Source organism: Galeopterus variegatus, unplaced genomic scaffold, assembly GCF_000696425.1.
Source record: "Galeopterus variegatus unplaced genomic scaffold, G_variegatus-3.0.2 Scaffold1808, whole genome shotgun sequence".
Taxonomy (NCBI): Eukaryota; Metazoa; Chordata; class Mammalia; order Dermoptera; family Cynocephalidae; genus Galeopterus; species Galeopterus variegatus.
In genome coordinates, this window is record NW_007727919.1 from 136,493 (window position 1) to 158,191 (window position 21,699).

Below are 21,699 nucleotides of genomic sequence, written 5' to 3' on the forward strand. Positions count from 1 at the left end.
TTTTTGTCTTTTTTCGTGACCGGCAACGGGATCGCAACCCTCAGTGTCGCGCCCTCACCGCACTCAACCAGTGAGCAGACCGGTCTCTATATGGGATCCGAACCCTCGGCGGGAGCGCCGCCGCACTCCCAAGTGCCGCACTCTACCGAGTGCGCCACCGGGCCGGCCCATGATTATTTGTTTTACTTATCCTCACACAGTGATATTTTCAAATCTGCAGCCATAGGAATGCCACCCTTCAGGGGGCTAAAATCCTCTCCACATGCAGGTTACCTTGCTATTATTGAATATAGTTCTTGGTTTGACATTTCAGGTATACTCATGAGAAAAGATAGGTTATAATTCATTTTTCTTTTCACCAAAGGCTTTTGAAAGCCTTAGAGAACAAAGAAATATTACTCTGTGATCTTACCAACAATAACACGTACATAGCATGTGTTGAATTCTTGTATTGTCCCAAGTACTTTGAGAAATGCCTGACATAAACTGTTTTGATCCTTATAAAAACTTGTCAAATACAAATAATTATTCTCATTTTACAGATGAAGAAACCAAGGGTCAGAGAAGACAAAAAGTTGCCCCCAGTCCCCAAACTGGAAATAAATAGTCTGATTTCACCCAGTTTTTTCTGCCTTCTTTCCTATAAATAGATCAAAACGGGGCTGCAATGTTAGACAGCTTTTATGAGTGGAAAAAATAACATTTTAAGAGTCTGTTTTATAAGAAAAAATGTGAATCCAGTAAATCAATATTTTTCTTTTTCTTTTTTTTTTCTTTTTGTAATGTTTAAGAAAGCCTTCTTTGGGATTCTTTAAACAGTATAAGTAATAAAGCTCTAGCTACATATTTGCTGTGTTGGACAGTAAATAACTTACTGTATTTGGAGTTACTCTAGATTTAGAAGTTAGTTAAAATTATAGCCAAGGAAATGAGTCTGATTTCAAATATTCTGGATATACAGAAAGGGTCACCAAGGAAAATACACCCTGGAGGGCCACATAGATACCATGAAGTAGGCAAGGGGAATCCTGCTGCATTTGCCTCTCATCATGCCAGGGGGTGGTTGGAAACAAATTGACAGCACAAAAGTAAGAAAGGAGAAAAAATGTGTCTGTGTCTGTTGCAAAAGGCCAGAATACCTCAGATCCAATTTAGGCCTAACTGTGTTCTCCTAACCAATAGGATTTGCCTTCTCCGTGACCATGACTATGAATGAAACAGAAGAACTTCACTAACATAGAACACATGGGACTTACAGGACAGTCTCCTCCTCATGTTCATTCTCATGTTGGTGTTGGAGTTTCACTAAGCACACAAATAGCTTGGTCCACAACCCATGAACATTTGGCTCACCTGCGATCCGTCTTTTTGTATCATTTACACATAATAACTGTCATAGTCCACTTGGGCTGCTGTAACAAAATACCTTGAACTGGGTTATTTATAAATGACAGGAATTTATTGCTGACAGTTCTGAAGGCTGAGAAGTCCAAGATCAAGGTGCTGGCAGGTTCAGTGTCTGGTGAAGGCCAGTTCCCCATAGATGGCCCTCCTTCATTGTGTTCTCGTAGGGTGGAAGGGCAAGGGAGCTCACCTGAGCCTCTTTTACAAAGGCACTAACCCCATTTATGAGAGTGGAGCCTCATAACCTAATTACCTCCCAAAGGCTCCACCTTCTAATACCATCACCTTGGTGATTAGGTTTCAATGTATGAATTTGGGGGGAATACCAACATTCAGGCCATAGCCTAACAAAAAGTACATGGTTTTAATGAATCTGGGATCTATTTACTTTATTAAATTAACAGATGAAATGTGAACAGTTTTTATAGAAGAACTAACTCTAATCTTTTGCAACTTTTAGGGCCTGTAATTCAGTGTTTACAGCATTAGACCACTGTCATGAAGCCATAGAAATAACGAGTGATGACCACGTGATTCAGGTATGGAAGGAAACACTTTATATCATTAGATGTCAAAAATAGAACCTTTCCAGTTTGAACCATCCTTTTTGAAGTACTCTGCCATTATTCTCACATATTAGTACATTTTCTTTGGAGAAAGGAAAATCAAAGTGTGCAAAGAATACTGATGGACTTAAGCTAAGAATTAGGTATTCAATAAAGAATAAACAATTAGTAATTCAGAGCAGAACCTGCAATTTCTTTGACAGAGATGAGGTAAATTCTTTGGACCATCTGTGAAGACAGTATTTACACAGAAGTAAATCAAAGTTGTAGAGTAAATGCTTTTAAATGTCTATGGGAAGAGAATATTTTCAAAGATCTCATGTATTTGCCTGTACTTGGTATTCTAATTATAAAGCACTCTCATGCTAAAGTCATCTTCCTGAGGAAATGTGTGTAGTAGACAAATATTTGTTGAAATAAGGTTTTCTTATTATAATTGTTGGAAAGTAAGACATCTACACTTAAAAATACTCCAAAATGCAGACTTTCCACTAATCGGTACTGGCCTGACTACAGTTGGTTCTTAGTGGCACTGAGAGTAAGGCACACTTGCTGTCATCAGTAGAGCACCAAAGACAGTGGGCAACCACAGTGACCCCCGTGGCAGGAGCCTCACATTCGTCTCCTCTGAACCTCCCAGTGCACGCACAGGCACCCTGCTCTCGTACCAGACCCGTAACACCAGCAGCCCAGCATGCCTGGGCCCTGTCATCAGCACCTTCATTAGGTTATCTCATTTCCATTCAGTAACCCAATGAAAGAGACATAATTGTCCTGTAGTGCAGATGAGGAAACGGAGACCCAGCAAGGTCAAGGAATTTATCCAAGGAAAGCCCTAGTAATAAGTACTGGAACCAAAATACAAAGCCATGTCTTTCCACCTCCCAAGCCTTCCTACCTGCTTTTCTATTAGGCTGTATTTTTAGAATTTGTTTTTCTGGCTGTCCCTTGAGGCTTCCTCATATTGCCGGTTATTATTGGCCCTCCTGCCCTTGGGTCTGCCTCCTGGACTGCAGAGAAAGCCAGATATGTTTCTGTTACAGGCCAAGCACAAATCCCGCATCTCCCCAGACTTGCACTATCTATTCTACTGCTGAAACTCGTTTGCTTTGCGGCTCCCCATTTAACAGTGGGCTGCTGGGCTGTGATTAGGAAAAGGGCTCCCTCCCTGTCCCCAGCGTCTCCTCTGGTAATCTAACAGCCAACTCCTTGAACAGGGCATTGAGTCCTTCATTCTACAGTTAGCAATTGGTGGTTAGGAAACCTGTATCTCTGGCAGAGGTAATATGGCATCTACTTACGGTATTAGTCATCTCCCAGCCTTTACCCTCAGCAGAGAGAAACAGGGGCCTGAGGACGGCAGGTGCCTGTACAGGGGAGATGGAGGAAGAGTCAATGCATTGAAAACTTGGATTCTGAAATAAGACATTACAGGTTTTTCCTCAGGGAACCTCTGCATGTTCTCTTTAAAAATACATCAGCAATCTGAAATAAAATCTCAAAACAAGAAGGAGGAGGAAGATGCTGAATATAGGATGCTACATGAAGGGGGATACTGAAATGACCTTTGTGCTATAGACTTCGAGGATGCGTCATCATGGATGGGATGGATATTTCATACACACTCTTATTTGACACCAGCGTGCTTCACAGGGCTCCAACTGAATAGTTACGTGACTCTTTGTGAGTGCACGTCTTCAGAGTTCAGGCAGTAGCACTTAAAATCTAGGAACAATACTGCCTGCCTGCCTATCTATCTATCTATCTATCTATCTATCTATCTATCTATCTATCTATCTATCTATCTATCTATCTATCTATCTATCTATCTATCTATCTATCTATCTATCTATCTATCTATCTATCTATCTATCTATCTATCTATCTATCTATCTATCTATCTATCTATCTATCTATCTATCTATCTATCTATCTATCTATCTATCTATCTATCTATCTATCTATCTATCTATCTATCTATCTATCTATCTATCTATCTATCTATCTATCTATCTATCTATCTATCTATCTATCTATCTATCTATCTATCTATCTATCTATCTATCTATCTATCTATCTATCTATCTATCTATCTATCTATCTATCTATCTATCTATCTATCTATCTATCTATCTATCTATCTATCTATCCCTCCCCCCTCCATGCCTCCATCTATCTAAACTATTTATTTATGTGCTTTAAAACACTTACATGCCACTTGCCATCTGCCAGGCTCAGTTCTAAGCATTTTACACATACTCATTTATTTCTTAAAACAATCCTATGAGTCAGGTACTACTATTATGTCCTGAGGAAATGGAGGACCAGAAAAGTTAAATAATTTGCCCATGATTATATAACTAGTAATTGTCAAAGCCAGGATTTGAGCTTGAGTGCCATGGCTCCAGAGCCCATGTCCTAGAGTACCTGCTATATTCTGAGGTTACAGGAACCCTGGCATGAAAGAAGGGCCATGACTTCTACCCATATTTGGAACCTAATGGGTAAGGCAGAATAAACATTTATGAAAATGTATGAGAATATAGCCAAAAAATAAGGAAAACAACACATTCTCTAATATTATCTATTCATTCATCATAAATTTACCAAACAGTCCTGAGTATACAAAGATAAAAACAAAGTGATATTTTCCCTTGAGAATTTTAAAGTCTGGTGCAACAGAAAGTGAACAAAAACTTAAGTTCCATGTAATAAGTCACTAGAAGTTTGCACAGGAGTCATTGGGATCTCTTAGGAGTGGCCCCAGCTCAGACTGGCCAGAGGGTCAAGGAAGGCTTCCTGGAGGAGGAGAGGAATGAATTGGAGTCGGTGAGGCAATGAGATGGGGAAGGGCATTCTATGCAGAGAGAGCACTTGGGGAAAGGCCCGGAGATGAGGGAGATGTGCAGACAGCTCAGCAGCCTGCAGGGATGGGCCAGGGAGCTGTGGGTCCACAGTGTAAGTGACGAGGTCAGGATGGATCTGGAGATCCGTGAAGACAGTGTCATGATCTCCTCCTCTTCAGCCACTCCCAAAAGGGGTGATGGCCAGAGCATCCTCCCGACCCCTTCAACTCCCAGTAAATAGAATGTGAGAATAGAAGCTATGTTTCCAAGGGAATAGCCCCCGCAGTGTCCGTGACTGCTGTCATCATGGTGGAGGGCAAGAGTGACTGCAGTTGGCTTGAACGTTTCTGAAGCAGCAGATGGATATAAATTATGCCCACAGACATCCTCGACCCACAAGCATTACGTTCACATTGTCCCCACATTCCCTGCCGCTTGTCCTCCTGCACTCAGCTCCCCATCTGGTGACTGTTCTTTGAAAAGAAACTGGGGGTGGGGACAGGAGGTTGGAGTCAGCTGAGGTAACAGCTCTAACTTCCAGGACCCTGGACAGAATTCTGGACGGAAACCTCTGAGTCTGCTGGCCCCAGTGTGTGCCCAGGGGAACCCCTCCTCACACCTGCCCCATATGGAGCACTTCAAGGCTGCCTCCTGCCCACGCCAGTTAACGGAATTTATTGTTCAGATTAGACCAGAAGTGGCCCCAACTCACAGCATTGATTAACATAGTGGCAATTGGAAAGGAGTCCCAAGAGAGCAAACTGCTGCCTTGTTGAGATGTGACTAATATAAGCCACAACCTGTCAAATTAAGTTCCGATTACTTATTTTCTTTTGCTTTCTGTTTTTTTTTCCCGCTCTGAGTTTTTCTTTATTCATGGGCGGTGGATGATGAATGAGGCCCCCCAGAGGCTGGTACTGCTAGATGAGGGCTTCCTGCTCTTTTCCTGCTAAAGAGTTTCCTGAAGGGGGCCAGGATGGTGATTGAATGAAAAAATTGCTGCTCAGGTGGGAAGCACCTACTCCAGGGGGCTGGGGATGGAGCAGACAGCCGCACCTGCACAGAGCACGTTTGCTCGGGGAACTTCTTGCCTGTGTGACACAACAAGCTTTCCTTCGGGGCAGGGCATGCAGACATTTCGTGATCCCTGCCTCGTGTCCCTGCACTGAGCTTTCCCCCTTCTGTTAACAGTATGTCAACCCAGCCTTCGAAAGGATGATGGGCTACCACAAAGGTGAGCTGCTGGGGAAAGAGCTGGCAGAGCTGCCCAAAAGCGACAAGAACCGGGCAGATCTTCTCGACACCATCAACACGTGTATCAAGAAGGGAAAGGTGGGTGAAACCAACCTTTTTTGTGAAAGGACATTTTACCCTTTGCATGAATATATCCCTCCTGTCGTTGTTGGAATATCGTGCCTATCTTTGAGCAGAGATCCCGCTGCCAGGTGTTTTCAGTTTATCCAGTCTTTGGGCGATTAGAAGTGTTTAACATCAGTATTTACCACCCTACCATCCGTAGGCCCAGTTTCTCGTCAGTCTCCCTGTTTCTGTTCTCTTTACTCGTCACTGTGCAGCTGCCTTCCCCTTGCCGCACCTGTTCCCAGCGGCTCCCATGCTTCATCCGCAGATGCAGGCAGAGGGAGAAACACAGTGCGAAGGTTCCCTCAAGCCCTCCCTGCAGAGGAGCACTGGCTGTCAGGACCGCGGTGCCTGTGCTTTTCCGCTCAAGCATTTGCAATGCTTCTCACATGCTATTTCTTTCATCTCCCTTTCTCTGATGGGAAGGAGTGAGATAAGCATTGCATCCATTTAAGAGGGGAGCCATCTTACAGAGATAAAATAAGTTTGGATTATAGATGAAATTAATAATAAAAAAAATTATAGATGATTATATATGAAATTCATATTAATAAAAAAATTGGGACAGTGAGACTGAAAAGAAATAAGGACATTGTAAACTACCCCAAGAAAATTTTCCAAAAAGAAGGCAGCCACACATCTGGGGACCCCTGTGTGCATACCAGTTAGCCACGTTATGTGAGGGAAGGGCAAGAAATGGCTGCAGGGAAGCTTTCCGATTTAAGCACTCCCTCCCAGAAATAGTGGAGGTGCCCCAGGGTTCCCCTGGAATTCACCTGGCTCTTCATCCCACATGGATCCCCAGGGTCCAGAGCAGGAATCTTCACACTTCCCTTGCCCTTGTCTGGAAACTTGGAGGAGCCAGACTAACCCCATAGAAGCCTTGCCTGGAAGGCCCATAGCATGTTAGAAAGATGTGGACTTCAGGGAGAGTTAAAGAGATATGAATTTTAACCAGATCCTCCGCTTCCTAAGGAGGGCCAATTAGTCAGAATCTCTGAGCCTCACTTTACCCACCTGTAAATTAAGGATGATAATGCCAAGCTCACAGGTTGTTTGTAAAGATTTTGAGAGAGACCTCAGAAGAATATCTTGGCCCGGTGCCCCAGCACCCGAATGGCTGAGAGCAGGAATTCCACCCTCTGGTCTAGTGTCCTGGGACTCAAGACAGCAGCCTGGCACTGCACACTTTGCTGAGTGGTCCTGTCTTCATGCCGTGTGGCCATGTCAGCATCGCAGTGGGGGCAGTGATCCAGCAGAGCTTTTTGAAGTATAACGAAAGCATGTGAGAAGGTTCTCACTCAGCCTGCTGGGACCCTCCATAGGAGCAGCTGCAAGCCTCTGCTGAAGGATTTTAAGCGCTCTCTTTGTCCATGTAGGAGTGGCAGGGGGTTTACTACGCCAGACGGAAATCCGGGGACAGCATCCAACAGCACGTGAAGATCACCCCAGTGATTGGCCAAGGAGGGTGAGTGCAAACTCTTCAACTCTTTTAGCTGAAAAAAAGATTCGGGGCCCTCGTGGGCATTGGGATTGCATATTGCAAAGCTGGTGTAAGCCTCAGCTCCACAAATACAGTAGGGCTGTGCTGTACATACCCAGCGCACCTCCATCTGGCCAGCAGCAGCCCCTGGCCGTGGTTTCCCTCCCCTTCTCTTCTCTGCTTAGAGTCTTTTATGAAGCAGCACCCCAACTCCCCAACTGCCCACCTCCACCCGATCTCCTGAGGTTCCATCATTTCCAGTACCCTCAACAGGGGCTCCATTTCCAGGCTTTGCTTAGCCCATAACAACAAATAACTTCTGGCCAGGCTCCCTGGCCTCAGCCCTCAGCCTGCAGGAAGCCAACCTACTCTCCTTGTGGCCCCGGCTCTCTGCTGGTTCTCTTCAGGCCAGCTGTGGGCTTGTTCCATAAGAGGTGAGAAAGCACTGGAGGAAAGGTGGGTCTGACTAGGACCTGAGGACGTCCAATGCCACTGAATCTCAGATTACCAGAGAAGCCTGTCTTGTGGGGAGGTGAGGAAAATATGCAATTCCTCCTCCCAGTTAATTTCTGTTAGTTTCTGGGTTTACAAATTTCTGGGTTTACAAAGCCCAACAGGATCCCCCAGCAACACATCACTATTGAGACTTTGGAAACCAGCCTGCAGGTCAACACCAGCTTCAAAGCTTGAGTCTATAAAGGACACATGACATTGTGTGATGTTTTAGAAAAAGACAAGACAGCAGTTATTGTGCCAGTAACTGGAACAGGACAGTCCCACCTGTGTCTCTTAGGACTACCAGAGTCCCTTGCAAATTGTTGTGTGATTAGAAAACTAGACACTCCATAAAATCGGCAAAATATTTGTAGATTGTTTCCCTTCCAATTTTACTTGTCTGGTTAATTTCAAAATTGTTCTCCCATCAGTTGAGAGACTGCCACCTGGTATTTCGNGCCCAACAGGATCCCCCAGCAACACATCACTATTGCGACTTTGGAAACCACCCTGCAGGTCAACACCAGCTTCAAAGCTTGAGTCTATAAAGGACACATGACATTGTGTGATGTTTTAGAAAAAGACAAGACAGCAGTTATTGTGCCAGTAACTGGAACAGGACAGTCCCACCTGTGTCTCTTAGGACTACCAGAGTCCCTTGCAAATTGTTGTGTGATTAGAAAACTAGACACTCCATAAAATCGGCAAAATATTTGTAGATTGTTTCCCTTCCAATTTTACTTGTCTGGTTAATTTCAAAATTGTTCTCCCATCAGTTGAGAGACTGCCACCTGGTATTTCGTGCCATTTTGTAATTTGTGGCCCCTCTTTTGCTTCACTCTGGTTGGTGGGGACACTGACAGGTCCCAGACCAAGGGCTACAAGCCTCCGAGAACTGGCCCCAGGCCCTCCTCCTGAGCACTACGGCCTCAGCACGGCCATTCCCACCAGTGGAGAGTGCTCAGAGCCACAGGATGGAGATAATGTCCACGGCTATCGTGCGGCTTTTACCATCTTCTCAGAAAATTGAAGCTAAAAACCACTTTTTGTGTCTGTGACCAGAATCATTAGGTAACCAAAGCAGAGGAGACATTCTATTTCCTGGTAATTTCTGTGAGAATAAATTTTTCTAATCTTTCTGACTTTACAGATAAGAGAAAGACATTCTTTTGTCCAGAAACAATTTCCAGTGTTATTTTCCCCCTAATTGTAGGCGGTGAGCTCTCAGAGGCAATTCTTATTAAAAGTAGGGGAATTTTACCTATTCCTACTTGAGTGAATCTCATTACAGAAAAACCAATAATTTCTATGCCCTCTTCAGAATCCTCCAAAGAAAAATGAACCAGAGAGAGAGAGAGAGAGGATGCCCCTGGGGCTTCTGGGGCGTAAAGTCTAATGTAACTCTCTGGATTTCATGGCTTTACTCTCAGCAGAAAATCTACCTTGAGTTGATTTTTGCACAAGGCTGAGGCACCTGTTGTTTTTTGCCTGGTTTCCCTTGTGGTAATGAGCAAGACCATAGGCTGTGTTTCAGGATCCCATCCATGACCTTGAAATAAGAGGATTTTTCTCTGCCTGAAAAATGCCATCATTATGATAACCACAGTGTGAAAGAATATGGAACATTTAATATAAAAACAGCAACCACGAAATTTGGTCATTGTCCAAATGAGTCTTTTGCTTTTTATGTAAGCTATAAAATTATTAGTGTCTGCAGAATTAAAGCCAATTTGTCTATAGTAGCATTTCATCCTATCCCTGAAGATATCTAGGAGCCAAACTTCAGAAGTCAGTTTCAGGATGAAATACCCACTGGGAGAGTGTTTCTGAGCCAGGTCTGATTGTAAGGGAGGCCCAGTTTCTGAAGGTATGTGTGGGCTCTGTGTGAAAAATGTGTTTTCCGTAGATTGAGTTTTGCTTGAATTTTAAATCTGCCCTAGGATAGACCCTGGAGTTTTGCTTTAAGAAGACTCTGTTGATGTTTTCATTTGCTGACTCATATCTGTTTCACTAATAACTGATTATTTATGTTATTAGGAAGATTAGGCATTTTGTCTCCCTCAAGAAGCTGTGCTGCACCACTGACAATAACAAGCAGGTACAGTACGCAGCTTACTTCCCTGGCTTTGTCGGCTTGACCGTGTGCTACTTCCGTTGGGTGCGTCTCACCGCTGTTCTCTGCCTGTCTTTCTCCATTTCTTGTTGCAATCACCAATTAAGACGGTTTATGGGAAAATTAGGCTCCTCTGACAAATATTTTTTAAAAATTCCCCTGCAAGCCTGTATTAGTAGCGTACATCAGTTATAATTTAGCTTGTGGCTGAGCAACTCTCTGGAGTAATATATTTTATGAGAGCATAAAATTTTTTCTCCAAATAAAAAATGTTCTATTTTCCTGTCTTAATTTATTAAACAGATGAAAAGTATATACCCATTTGAGCATTTCTCCCCTGCAAATTTATACCCAAAACAAGAATTATCCCAAATTAGTACAGTGATTTTTTTCTTACCATTAAGTCATTTGAATGTTGTCTTCTGAAGTAGCAGAATTTTAATAAGTTGCTATATTTAAGAACTTTTTAAGGTAGTTTCATAATAGAGAATGACATTGATATAGGTATTTTTTTCTGTTTGATTTGTACTTCTACTACTGGATTATGTGGATTATATTTCTACCACTTCATGCTTTATAATTTATTGACTAAAAAGTGTACGACAAACATAATTACCAGTGATTTATTTTTGAAAACTTACAGAATATGGCCATTGACTTTGATGATTTTAAAAGAAGGGACAATGTTCCTGAGGTATTTCAAGGGCTTGCAGGGTGTAATCAGTTTTAGTGAGCATGGTGGAGACTTGTGAAGTGCAGGATGAGAAGGTGAGGCGTGGCAAGGGCAGGGAGATAAACTGGGCGAACAGGACGAGGGACACTCTTGGAGGGAAGGTGGGATTGAGTCCAGTGTGCCGGGCAGGGCTTTCAGTCACTTGTCTCAAGACATAAAAGGTGTCCATGCCCGCGTCCATGTGCTTTTCCATAAGATTTAGTTTAGCAAAAAATAAAGCACTGAGAATTTCATCTGGAATCAGGAAATTTTCAGTTAATTCCATATAGTCACGCTGAGAGACAAGTCCTTGGAGACCTCTGGGAAAGGAAGGGAATGGACTTTCATAGGAAAAAAAAAAAAAATCCTCCAGCAGCCAAGTTGAGACATACCAGGGGGAAAAATGAAGTCTGCGTGAGAGGTGACACAGGCAGAGGAGGAGGGGCAGGAAATCCTGGTGTCCCTTTAGAAACAAACTACTGAACACAAGCAGTGCAAACCAACCTTTCTGGGCTGTGGATCTACAGGAGAGGACATGGGCCCACTTGGGTTCATTTATTCTCATGCCAGAAATTAACCAAGTACAGTTCATGTCCAAAATCAAGCACACCCAGCCCCCACCAACTCTGTCCTCCCTTTCTCACTTAATGAATGGGACCCCCAATCTCCTGCACCAGTCTCCCTGCACCTCCACCTGCCCAAATCCTACCAGTCCTTCATGGTCCAGCCCAAGAAATATGAAGTACTACCTCCTTCCTCACGGCCCCTACAGCACCTTCTCTGCTTTGTGTCATCCCCCCAATGCATTTTCATAGCTATTTGTGTGCTAAACTGCCCTGTCCTCTCTAGCAGACTCACTCATCTATGCTTGTCTTTGTGTGCCCAGGCCACCTGGCACATAGTAGGCCCTCGAGCTGTTAGTTAACTTGAATGAACTGAATGTCTCAGTCCTGGCCTCCTGCCAGCTGTAAACTCTTCCTGTCTGCCAGGGAAGGTAGGCAAGCCCTTAGCATAGGACTTCAGGATGCAGAAGTGAGGGGCCACCTCCTCTTTTCAAGGCTCTAAATAGAAAAGCCTTTACTACCATGAATTATCTGCTGTTCTCAGAAGAGTGGAAACACAGAGCTCAGATACCATGAGACACTGACATTACCTCATAGTGCTGCACAGACCTAGAGAGACAGATTTTCCAATAACAAAGCATTTTTGTACTTCCATTAGCTGCGGTATTTTTCTCCTCATCGAAGGAGGCTAAAGTACAAGGCAATGGGGTCTGCGCTGGCGGGGGCTCCCCAGGGTGGGGGGCAGCCTGTCTGCAGGCAGTTCCGGTGGTGCTGCTTTCTGGCGTGTAGCCCTGACGTCAACTCAGCCTGTGGGTTTGCATTTTAACAAGGAATGAAATTGTGGGCCCGGCTGCTGTCTTCTGGTAGTGCTTGTCATCAGCAAAGATCTCTTGTCCTCCCTGAGCGCTGTAGCTTTTTGCCAAGAGGCTGGAAATGCTCAGTGAAGTTTGTCTGCTGTAAACATCGTCTCCCTTCCACCACCACACACACACTTTCTCCCCAGATGTGTATTAAACACCTATTCTGTGCTGGCCCCAGGGACACTGTGTCTCTGTTCCAGAAGCCATAGGCCCACCAACAGGTAAACAGGGTAAATAGAATGCAGCACAGGGAAAGAGCAAACCGAGCACTGGAGAAGCACACAACCCAGGACAGGGAGCAACAAATGACAATCTACAGGTCCAATGTGGCCTGTCTTGTAAGTAAAGTATTATAGGAACACAGCCTCACTGTGGTGCAGCTGCTTTCACACTGCAGCAGAGCTGAGTAGTCACAACAGAGGCCATATGGCCCACAAACCCTAAAATATTTGACATCTGGTCCTTTACAGGAAAAGTTTACAGCTCTGTCTAGTTCACATAGTATTACAAAGAATATCTGCTGTATCCTTCTAAAGCACACATCCAAGTGTGACTTAAAAGAAAATTAGAGAAAAAGGCCGTTATAACTGGAACATGACCTCAATTATCTCTGAAAGTGGCTATTCACATTTAGAAATGTGTTTTATATAATTGCAATTTACCGTGATACAGAGTTTGTACATATGTATGTTACTCACAGCAGGTGCCACAAAATATTTGTTGATATATTTGGTAAAACTACTAAGTAAACAAAATTATCCAAATTTTTCCATTTGGTTTTAGTACATATTTACAAGAAGCTTTTTAAAGAAAGAGCTCCGATGTTGCGAAATCACATATTTTCCTGAGAAGCCACATTTTGAACAGCCAAACCCTGAGCAGACATGCATGGAGTACCTGCTGTGTGTCAAGGACCATGGGAGGCTCTGAGGGCACGAGAGCAGCAGGAGCCTGCAGCAGGGGATGGAGAGACCGGCAGGGATGCTGAGCATTCAGCCATAGGGTTGCATGCACGGGAAAGTCACTCAGCAGAGGGAGAGATGACTCTGTGCCTGGTGTGGTGGTAGCTGCTTAGCTGGTCATGACAGGCTTCATGGAAGCCCAGAGGTCTGAAGCTGAGAGGCAGTCTCTTGGCTGATGAGGGGGAAGGTAAACTGAGAACATCTGCGCACGTGCACCTACACTGAGCAGGTGCGGTGTGGAAGGAGGCTGCCTACTTTCAGGCAGACATGTGTGCCCTTTGCCCTGGCAGAGAAGCTTGCCCCTGTGGCCAGCAGGGCGTGTCTGTCGTGCACAGGGATGGAGTTTCTTTCCCTCTCTGTTCTCTCATCCTGTCCTCTATGCCACATCGGTAGATGTTTGTAAGGTGGCACTTGGCCTGTGGTGGGGACAAGTGGGAGGTAGAGCGTGGTAAAATCAGAGGGGAGGGAACTATACGTCTGAGTTGGAAATGAAGTTTCCCTCTGAATGAAGCCATCATCCTGCTCACTAGTAATAACCTGCTCCTGCAGGGAGGCCCCGCTTAGGTGAGCCTCAACCCTGGAGGCCTAAACATGGAGAAAAACTAGTTTGACTCTAGGAAACTAAGATAGGTTTGGTAATGAATGGTAAAGAGACATAGCTGAGCTATTTCTTAAAAATTAGTGTTATCTATTTAACTCTAACTCATTTAAGACAACTAGGATCCAAAGAGGAGATACTATGTTGGCCTTTGGGGAAGAGGGTTTTTCCCTTAAGTTTAACTAAAATTCCAAAGGTTGAACTTTTATATGATTTGGGTCATTCAGACCCAAAGATTATTGCAAGATTCTGCTTACTCTGGATGCTTGTGCTAACTGACCTTAAGAGTCTTTTACAATACCTTAGACCTGACTTTTGTTGATGTTCTACTTTCGCCTTTGGGGAAGAGGGTTTTTCCCTTAAGTTTAACTAAAATTCCAAAGGTTGAACTTTTATTTGATTTGGGTCATTCAGACCCAAAGATTATTGCAAGATTCTGCTTACTCTGGATGCTTGTGCTAACTGACCTCAAGAGTCTTTTACAATACCTTAGACCTGACTTTTGTTGATGTTCTACTTTCCAGTTTTTTATGCAACTTATGGGCGTTAGCACTCTCTGGAAAATTTTCTTTTTCCAAAGCAACAGTTGGTGGCTGGCTCCTTCAAAGGAACTGAGTCACTTCCAAAGAGGAGACCTGTTCGGTGTTTGGTGTTTTGCTCAGCCTAAGCCGAGTGGCCATCCATCCGTTCAGTGAGCATCGGTCACCTGGCACTTTGGCCTGGAAGGCACAAGGATGGATGAGGCTGAAGTAACCATGCCTCTCTCCATATCTGCTCCTGCTATAGTACAATCCCTAGCTTGGCTAATGGGATCCCCCATCCACTCACTCACCCCCACCCTTAACCTGGGAGCCACTCTCCGCATCCTTGCTTTCCCGCGCCCCTACACCCTAGAAGCCACTTGGTTCTGAAGGTTGTGTCTTCTTCACAGCCCTGACTCCATGCCCTTTCTCCTCCCCACCTCTGCTCCATTCTGCCACCATGACGCCCAGCTGTCCTCCATGAGCCTAGAACTGTTCTCTCTGCTCCATGTAGAGTGTGCTGGAGCCAGTTCATGCGTGTGGAAACAGACGGTTGACTTCTCTGGAATTTTGAGTCAGTAGTTAGAACAACCATTGGTAAAAATTTAATTATGTAAGCCTGCAATCAGACACATTTTATTTTTAAGAAGTAATAAGTACTCAAAATCCACCACTTCCTAAGCATGTTACTACATTTTACTATTGTCTGTGCTCCTGAGGTTATGTGCATCTATTTTCTCTGCACTGTGGAAATGCCCCATGAAGTCGTGCTGCTGCACACACCTTCCCAACTCCACCTTCAGCAGCTTCCAAAGGCTGTGCTGGGAGTACTTTTAGACCAAAGAAATCAGCAGTTACTATAGATCAGGACTTATTTTTTGGCTGATTTTCTAGACTTAAAAGAGTGATGGAGGAAATGTTAATAATACAGAATAAACTTAAATGTATATCACGTCTGTAACAGTTTCATTGTGAATTGCATAAAAAAATTGAAATATTCCTTCAGTATTCAAAACTATTCTCCAATATGACAAAGAAGTTGCTCGCATCACTGACAAACGCGTGAAGGTCTTGCATATGTCTCTTATTTTACTCTCATCTTCCTCCCCAATGACACTCACGTGGGAGCTCCACTCACTCACCAACTGCGAGTGTGAATTGGCTACTGACACATGAAGCCAGCCAAAATCAACAAAGGCATCTTGTGGGAATGAATTGGCTGTATAGAATTTCCCTCAAAGAGTATTTTATGTTTTAGCATTATTTAGGAATTGTGTATTATTCATTCTTTATATCAGGGGTTGGGAACTTTTTTTCTTAAAGGCCAAATTGTAAATATCTTAGGACTGATAGTCTCTGTCACAACTGCTCACCTCTGCCACTGCAGTGAGAAAGCAGCCATAGATGCTGTGTAAATGAGTGGGCAAGGTTATGTTGTAATAAAATTATATTTACAAAACCAGGTGCCTAGCCCCTGGGCCATAATTTACTGATCTTGGCTTTATGTCGGTAAAATTTGGAATAATCTCGCATACAGCTGTCTTTGCATTTTCAGCAAGCCTGTGGTTAAACCTCTCCCAGCACACCATTGAGTATAATCCCATTCAGTCCCCAGTCCTCATTCTAAAAGGCCACCAGTGACTCCTCGTCACCTATAGAGTCATCAGGCGTCTTTGAGGGGCACACTCCCGCTTGATGTCCCCGCCTTCCCTGCCACTTTGCTCAAGCCACACCAAGCTGTCTGTGGTTGCCTGAACACACAAGGCTTGTCCATGCCTCTGTGCATTGCACGTATTGCTCCTCTGCCTAGCCTGCCCTCCTTTCCTCATGTCCTCCTAGAGAGCTCTAGCTCATCTGACGCAGGTTGAATGTCTCCTCTGGGGTTGCCCCAACCACTTCTCTCCCTTACTGCTATGGAGTGGATTTAGCACCTGCCACACTATTGCTGCCCTGCTAGGCCAGCTCATCAAGGGCAGTGTCCTGTCTTGGTCCCCTGCATCCCCATCTCCGCTGATGCTACTGAACTCATTTAGCGGATATTTGATCAGTGGAGTACAGCAAGGAGCTTATGTTTTAGTAATCATAATAAGATCTGTCATGTATTTACACTTTGCATCCCTTACTGTGCAAGAGCTCTTCATACATGAACTCCAGTAGTCCTCACCACAACTCTTATGAGGTAGATACTACAATGCCCTTTTTACAAATGAGGAAACAGGCTTGGATTGGTCAAGAAACCTGTCCAGGTTTCACATAGGATGTATGTGGCAGAACCAGGATTCAAACCCTGAAGTAGTTAGCAATACAGTAATAAAAGAAATGCGAGTGCATACTGGGAGCATTCATGAGAGAAAGGTTACCTTACTTGGGATGCTGGGGGTCTGCTTCGTGGGGGAGGGGTTGACTGAGGTAGGTTTGAATGGTGGATGGAGTGTATCCCTGTGGGGAGAGGAATCCCCTCCAAAGCAAAAAGGTAACTAGAGGCAGGAGAGAGGAGGATGAACAGGCTTGGCTGTATCCCGTGATGTGACATAGATAAGGGGGCTTGAGCTGGAAGTGCAGTTGGGGCCCAGCCTCTCAGCTGCCCCTGCCTTTGTCCTGCTTCCTCTACAGTCCTGACCCTGCCTCGAGGTGCTTCTAGGGGCAGAGCCATCCCTGGTGGTGTTTGGACTGAAGTAAATTATGCCTGTGGCTGCGCCCTGTTTATGGGATGCACCATGAGAGGAGGTTACAGAAGGGCAGTTTGGTGGTGCAGGTGGAGGGCTGAGAGAGCGAGGAAGCTAACTATCCTGTGTGCAGAGGAGCCTTGGCCTCTCTTGGGAAAAACTGGAGCCTCAGATGGCGGCTGCGTGTGGAGGTCACTGGGGCGTCTAATCCCAGGACCAGGTGTCAGGAGGCACCCAACAGTATGTTGGACACTGTCAGTTTTAACTGCACACTTCAGAATGCATTTTTCCATCATAATTTGGAGGTGTACAGCCAATCCACGTTTAAAACCCAACCATAGTGCCACCTGCTCCTTTGCCTAAAGGATCTTCTGTTTCAACCATGTCACAGCAGTGTTCATCACTTAGGATTGTATTCAAGCTTCTGGGCCTTCACTTACGTGGTACCTCATTTAAGTAATTTCTTTTTTTTTTTTTTCCTTTTTGTCTTTTTATCGTGACCGGCAACGGATTGCAACCCTCAGTGTCGCGCCCGTACCGGACCGCAACCGGCAACGGGATCGCAACCCTCGGTGTTGCACCCGCACCTCACTCAGCCAGTGAGCAGCCGGTCTGTATGTGGGATCCGAACCCTCAGCGGGAGCGCCACCGCGCTCCCAAGCGGCACACTGTAGCAGTGCGCCACCGGGCCGGCCCTCATTTAAGTAATTTCTAACAACAAAATTCTAAGAAGGATGGTCTCCTCCAGTGCCACTGCTGGAAAAAGAAGTGAGGAGGAGGAAGAATTCTGGGTTGTGATTCCAGAGCCCAGCCCTATGTAAACCCAGAATCACAATGTAAGGAGTGGGTTGAGTGGCACTTTTTCTTTTGTTAGCTGGCTGTGCAATGGGAGGCTGAGCAGGTGCGACATATGTACTTTCAGGTAAGCGGGAGGATAACAGGGCCTGGTCTCAGGGGTGCCATTCATTCTACAAGGCCTAGCTGAGAACTTTCAGACCAAGCATGAACCAGAGCTATGGCACTGCGAAGACAGCACAAGTGGAGCCTGCTCTCCAGCTGCTTAGGGTCTAGTAGAGGTTTGTGAGAAGGTTTCAGATCATTAGACTATTAAGAAGAATTTGCCTGTTTACAGAGCATTGGCCCAAGAGTTACAAAGGGAGCAAAAGGCAGATTCATAAGGGGCAGGTTGCAATCCATAAGGAACGCTGGACCTGTCTGACCATGGAAATCCTTACAGAAGGAATGTTTACATCTACCCACCAGGACTGGGGAACGGCAGCACCCTTCGCTTGTGTTAAATGGTGAGGAATGTGGGAAGGCTGACGCAATGGTCCTCAACTTCAGCTGCACATTGGAATTACCTGGAGAGTTAGGAAAAAAACACAAATGAGCAATGCCTGTATTGCAGAGGCTGGGTGTGAGGATTTCTGAAAGTTCCCCAAGGGATTCCAGTGTACTGGCAAGTCTGAGAACCACCAGGCTAAAGAGGGAAGCCTCTGAGTGATGTGGATCCAGTGTGATCAGGTTATGTTGGCCTAGGGAGGTTTCCTGCTGGACATTTTGGAGGGGGACAGTGTGCAGATTGACCACAAAACCATGGAAGGGCAGGCTGATGGAAGGATGGCCTGTGCCTGGCAGCCTCAGCGCCTTGCGTGGGAAACTCACCACTATGTAAACAGACTCCTGGCCGCCTGGGCTATAGCAGCTCCGTGGGGCCAGAGCAGCCATTGTGTGTGTTAAGTCATCTTTTGATATATATCAGTTATCACTCAGAGGGACTTGTTTGAGCAGTGGCCCCAGAGTTGCTTTCTGGATTAGGAATTTAAAGTGGCATTAAAACAATAACAACTTTGAAACATCTAACCAAAAGTGTTAGGGCTTCAGGGTTCTAGGAATTGCTCCTGGCTGGCAGCCTCCTGGTGGCTGGCAGAGACCCTCCAGTGCCCGTGTCTACTGGGGCATCTGTCCAGAGAACCTGTGTGGAGCTGGCCTGATGGTGACCAAGGGGGACTAGGCCCTCTGGGGCCTTGCAACTCATCAGCCTTTATTGGAACAGGGGGGGGGGGGGAAAACTGCTGGGAAGAGAAGACACTTCAAATGTTCTTTTTAGACAATGTCAACTGCCATTTGTAAACTTACAAAGAGAGATGTTAAAACATTGGTTGCCCAGGAAAACACAAAACAAGTGTCTTTATATAAAAAGGAAAAGGAAAATAACTTTGCCTTATTTTGTTCAGAGTTAATTTCCTCCTTATGCAGCTGCTAATGGTGAGCCAGTGTTTTGGTTGACTTCTGGGAGGCGCCCTGCATTCCTTCTGGTTCAATGGTCTAGAACAGAGAAGCGGACTGTAGCCGAGTGAGCGCTGTACCCCGTGGGATGGGCGGTGCAGAAGAGCCACCCCCTCTGTGCCGGAACTAATCTGTGGCCCAAAGCACACTTTCAAGTTAGTCTTTCTGGCAGTGACCTTGACCTTTGATTCTGGAAATAACAACTAGTAGCCTGGGGAATTGTACAGTTTCCTAAGGCTTCTAACAACACTGAGTCACAGACCTGGGGTGAGCCGTCTGAGCGTGCAATGCTTTGCACAAATTGCCCACCACTAGCTCTCTTCCATGAACTGCCTCCCCTGGCCACCTCTCTGCAGTGTGATTTTCAGCTCCAACTCATGGGCTAGGTGGTCTTTGTGACTAAAATTCCCCCATAGGAGAATAGAGGACCCCAAGTGTGAAAGTCATTTAATTCCCTAGGGAAATCTTGACCTTTAGCATCCCATTTTCGGTAGCAGCATTTACAGAACAAAGTGCGATGTTGTGTTTGGTCTTTCAAATCCATCTCTCTTTTTCCTCCAGAAGAACCTTCATTTTCTCTAGAATCACTGAATTAAAGCCACCCCCCTCTTCCAATCGATCCTGCACCCCCAGCCACATTCATCTCCCCACGATGACACTGGGATCACTCGTTTCTATCCTCAAAACATGCACGGGCTCCCTGTTGCCTATAATGTCTGACCAGGTGACTTAAGTCCCATCACCTAGTCCCTTGCCCTCCTGTGATGTAGCACATTCTTCCCCCTATGGAGCCTCTACTTGTAGCAACCTATTAGTCCTGGCTGTATTCAGAGGGAGGTTTAGAAGTCCAGTCTCTTCCACAGAGTGTCCCATTCCCCGCGGCCTTCTGTCCTTTTGGAATCCCACCACACTGAGCCCAACACTCAGCTGGGTTCTGTCCCACTACACAAGTCGTCCCAAGCAGTGTTCAGTGACTTTTCCAACCTGATCTCTTCTTCTCCCAATGTCCTTACACAGTCCTAGAGAGGTGACTAATAAATGTGGATTAAATTAGATTGTCTGAAATTATTCATAATTAGGTGACCCATATCACATCTTACAAGTTACTGGAAAGGTACTTAACGAGCTACACAGGAGAGATAGACAGCTCTGTTCTAAACCAGTCTTATTAAGTCAAGTGAACAATATTCAGATATATGGAAACAGAAAGAAAAGCAAAGAGGTGTTGTTAGACCCCGTCTTAAAGACAAATTATAAAGATAGACATAAGAGATGCTTTGACCAAAAAATGAGCCAGATTTTCTAAGTGAGATATTGAGGGGTGAGACAGAAAGGGGAGCAAGGAATGACCCTGCGTGAGTGACCATAGCATCGACTGTTCATGAATTCAGAGATAGGAAGGAATACCATGGGGACCCAAATGGAGGTCTGTGCAAGACAAGAGAAGTGCCGAGAATGAGGACGTGCAGGGCTGAGGTGACAGGACCATGGCTGGTTAGTATCTCAGTGGAGAGAAGAACTCAAGGAAATTCCAACATAACACACTATATTTGCAAATGACAAAGCATAATACAATAATATTTAAAATGTATTGAATGTTTATTTTTTGACAGGCCCCAGACTTTTAAAGGCATCATCTCAATTTATCATCATATTAAACCCATAGGATAGTATTATCCTTATTCAGCAGATGAAGAAACATATCCAGAGAGCAGTTACCCAGCTAGTAAACATCCAAGCTTGGCATCATACCTTGCAACCACTGCACGGCCCCTCCCAGCGGTGCCTTTGAACAAGTAGTGTTTTCACTGGCACAGGCTGCTCCCAGCGTAAAGTAAAGCAGCCACTTTTCATAAATCATGGGGGAAGCAGACGTCATGAAAAAGACACTCAGAGCTCATGCTCAGTTCACATTGCAAGCAATTTTTTCTCCAGTATTTTATTGTGAAAATTGTCAAACATACAGCATAGTTGAAAAATTTTACAGTAAACATCCTAGTACCCACTACCTAGATTCTGCCTTTAACATTTTACTAATAATTTGCAATATCATACATCTCTCCAAATATGCATCCCTCTGTGCATCCTTCAATACATGTTGTTTTTCAAAATAAATTTCACGTCTTAGTACTTTTCCCCTGAAATGCTTTAGTATGCATATTGTTAGCTATATTTTACATAAAATTGACATGTAAAGAAGAACAAATGGTAAGTGTGCCTTTGCATGACATTTGACAAAGGCATACACCTGTGTGACCTAAA

General features: G+C 44.8%; 1 protein-coding gene across 1 annotated transcript in view; it reads left to right on the plus strand.

The window, feature by feature from the left end:
* PDE8B (phosphodiesterase 8B) overlaps positions 1-21,699 on the plus strand; it is a 79,757-nt gene that overhangs the window by 12,528 nt on the left and 45,530 nt on the right. The window contains exons 4-7 of the mRNA XM_008579099.1: positions 1,865-1,943; positions 6,008-6,148; positions 7,555-7,643; positions 10,191-10,251. Coding sequence (XP_008577321.1) covers positions 1,865-1,943; positions 6,008-6,148; positions 7,555-7,643; positions 10,191-10,251 — 370 coding nt within the window. The remainder of the gene's footprint in view (positions 1-1,864; positions 1,944-6,007; positions 6,149-7,554; positions 7,644-10,190; positions 10,252-21,699) is intronic.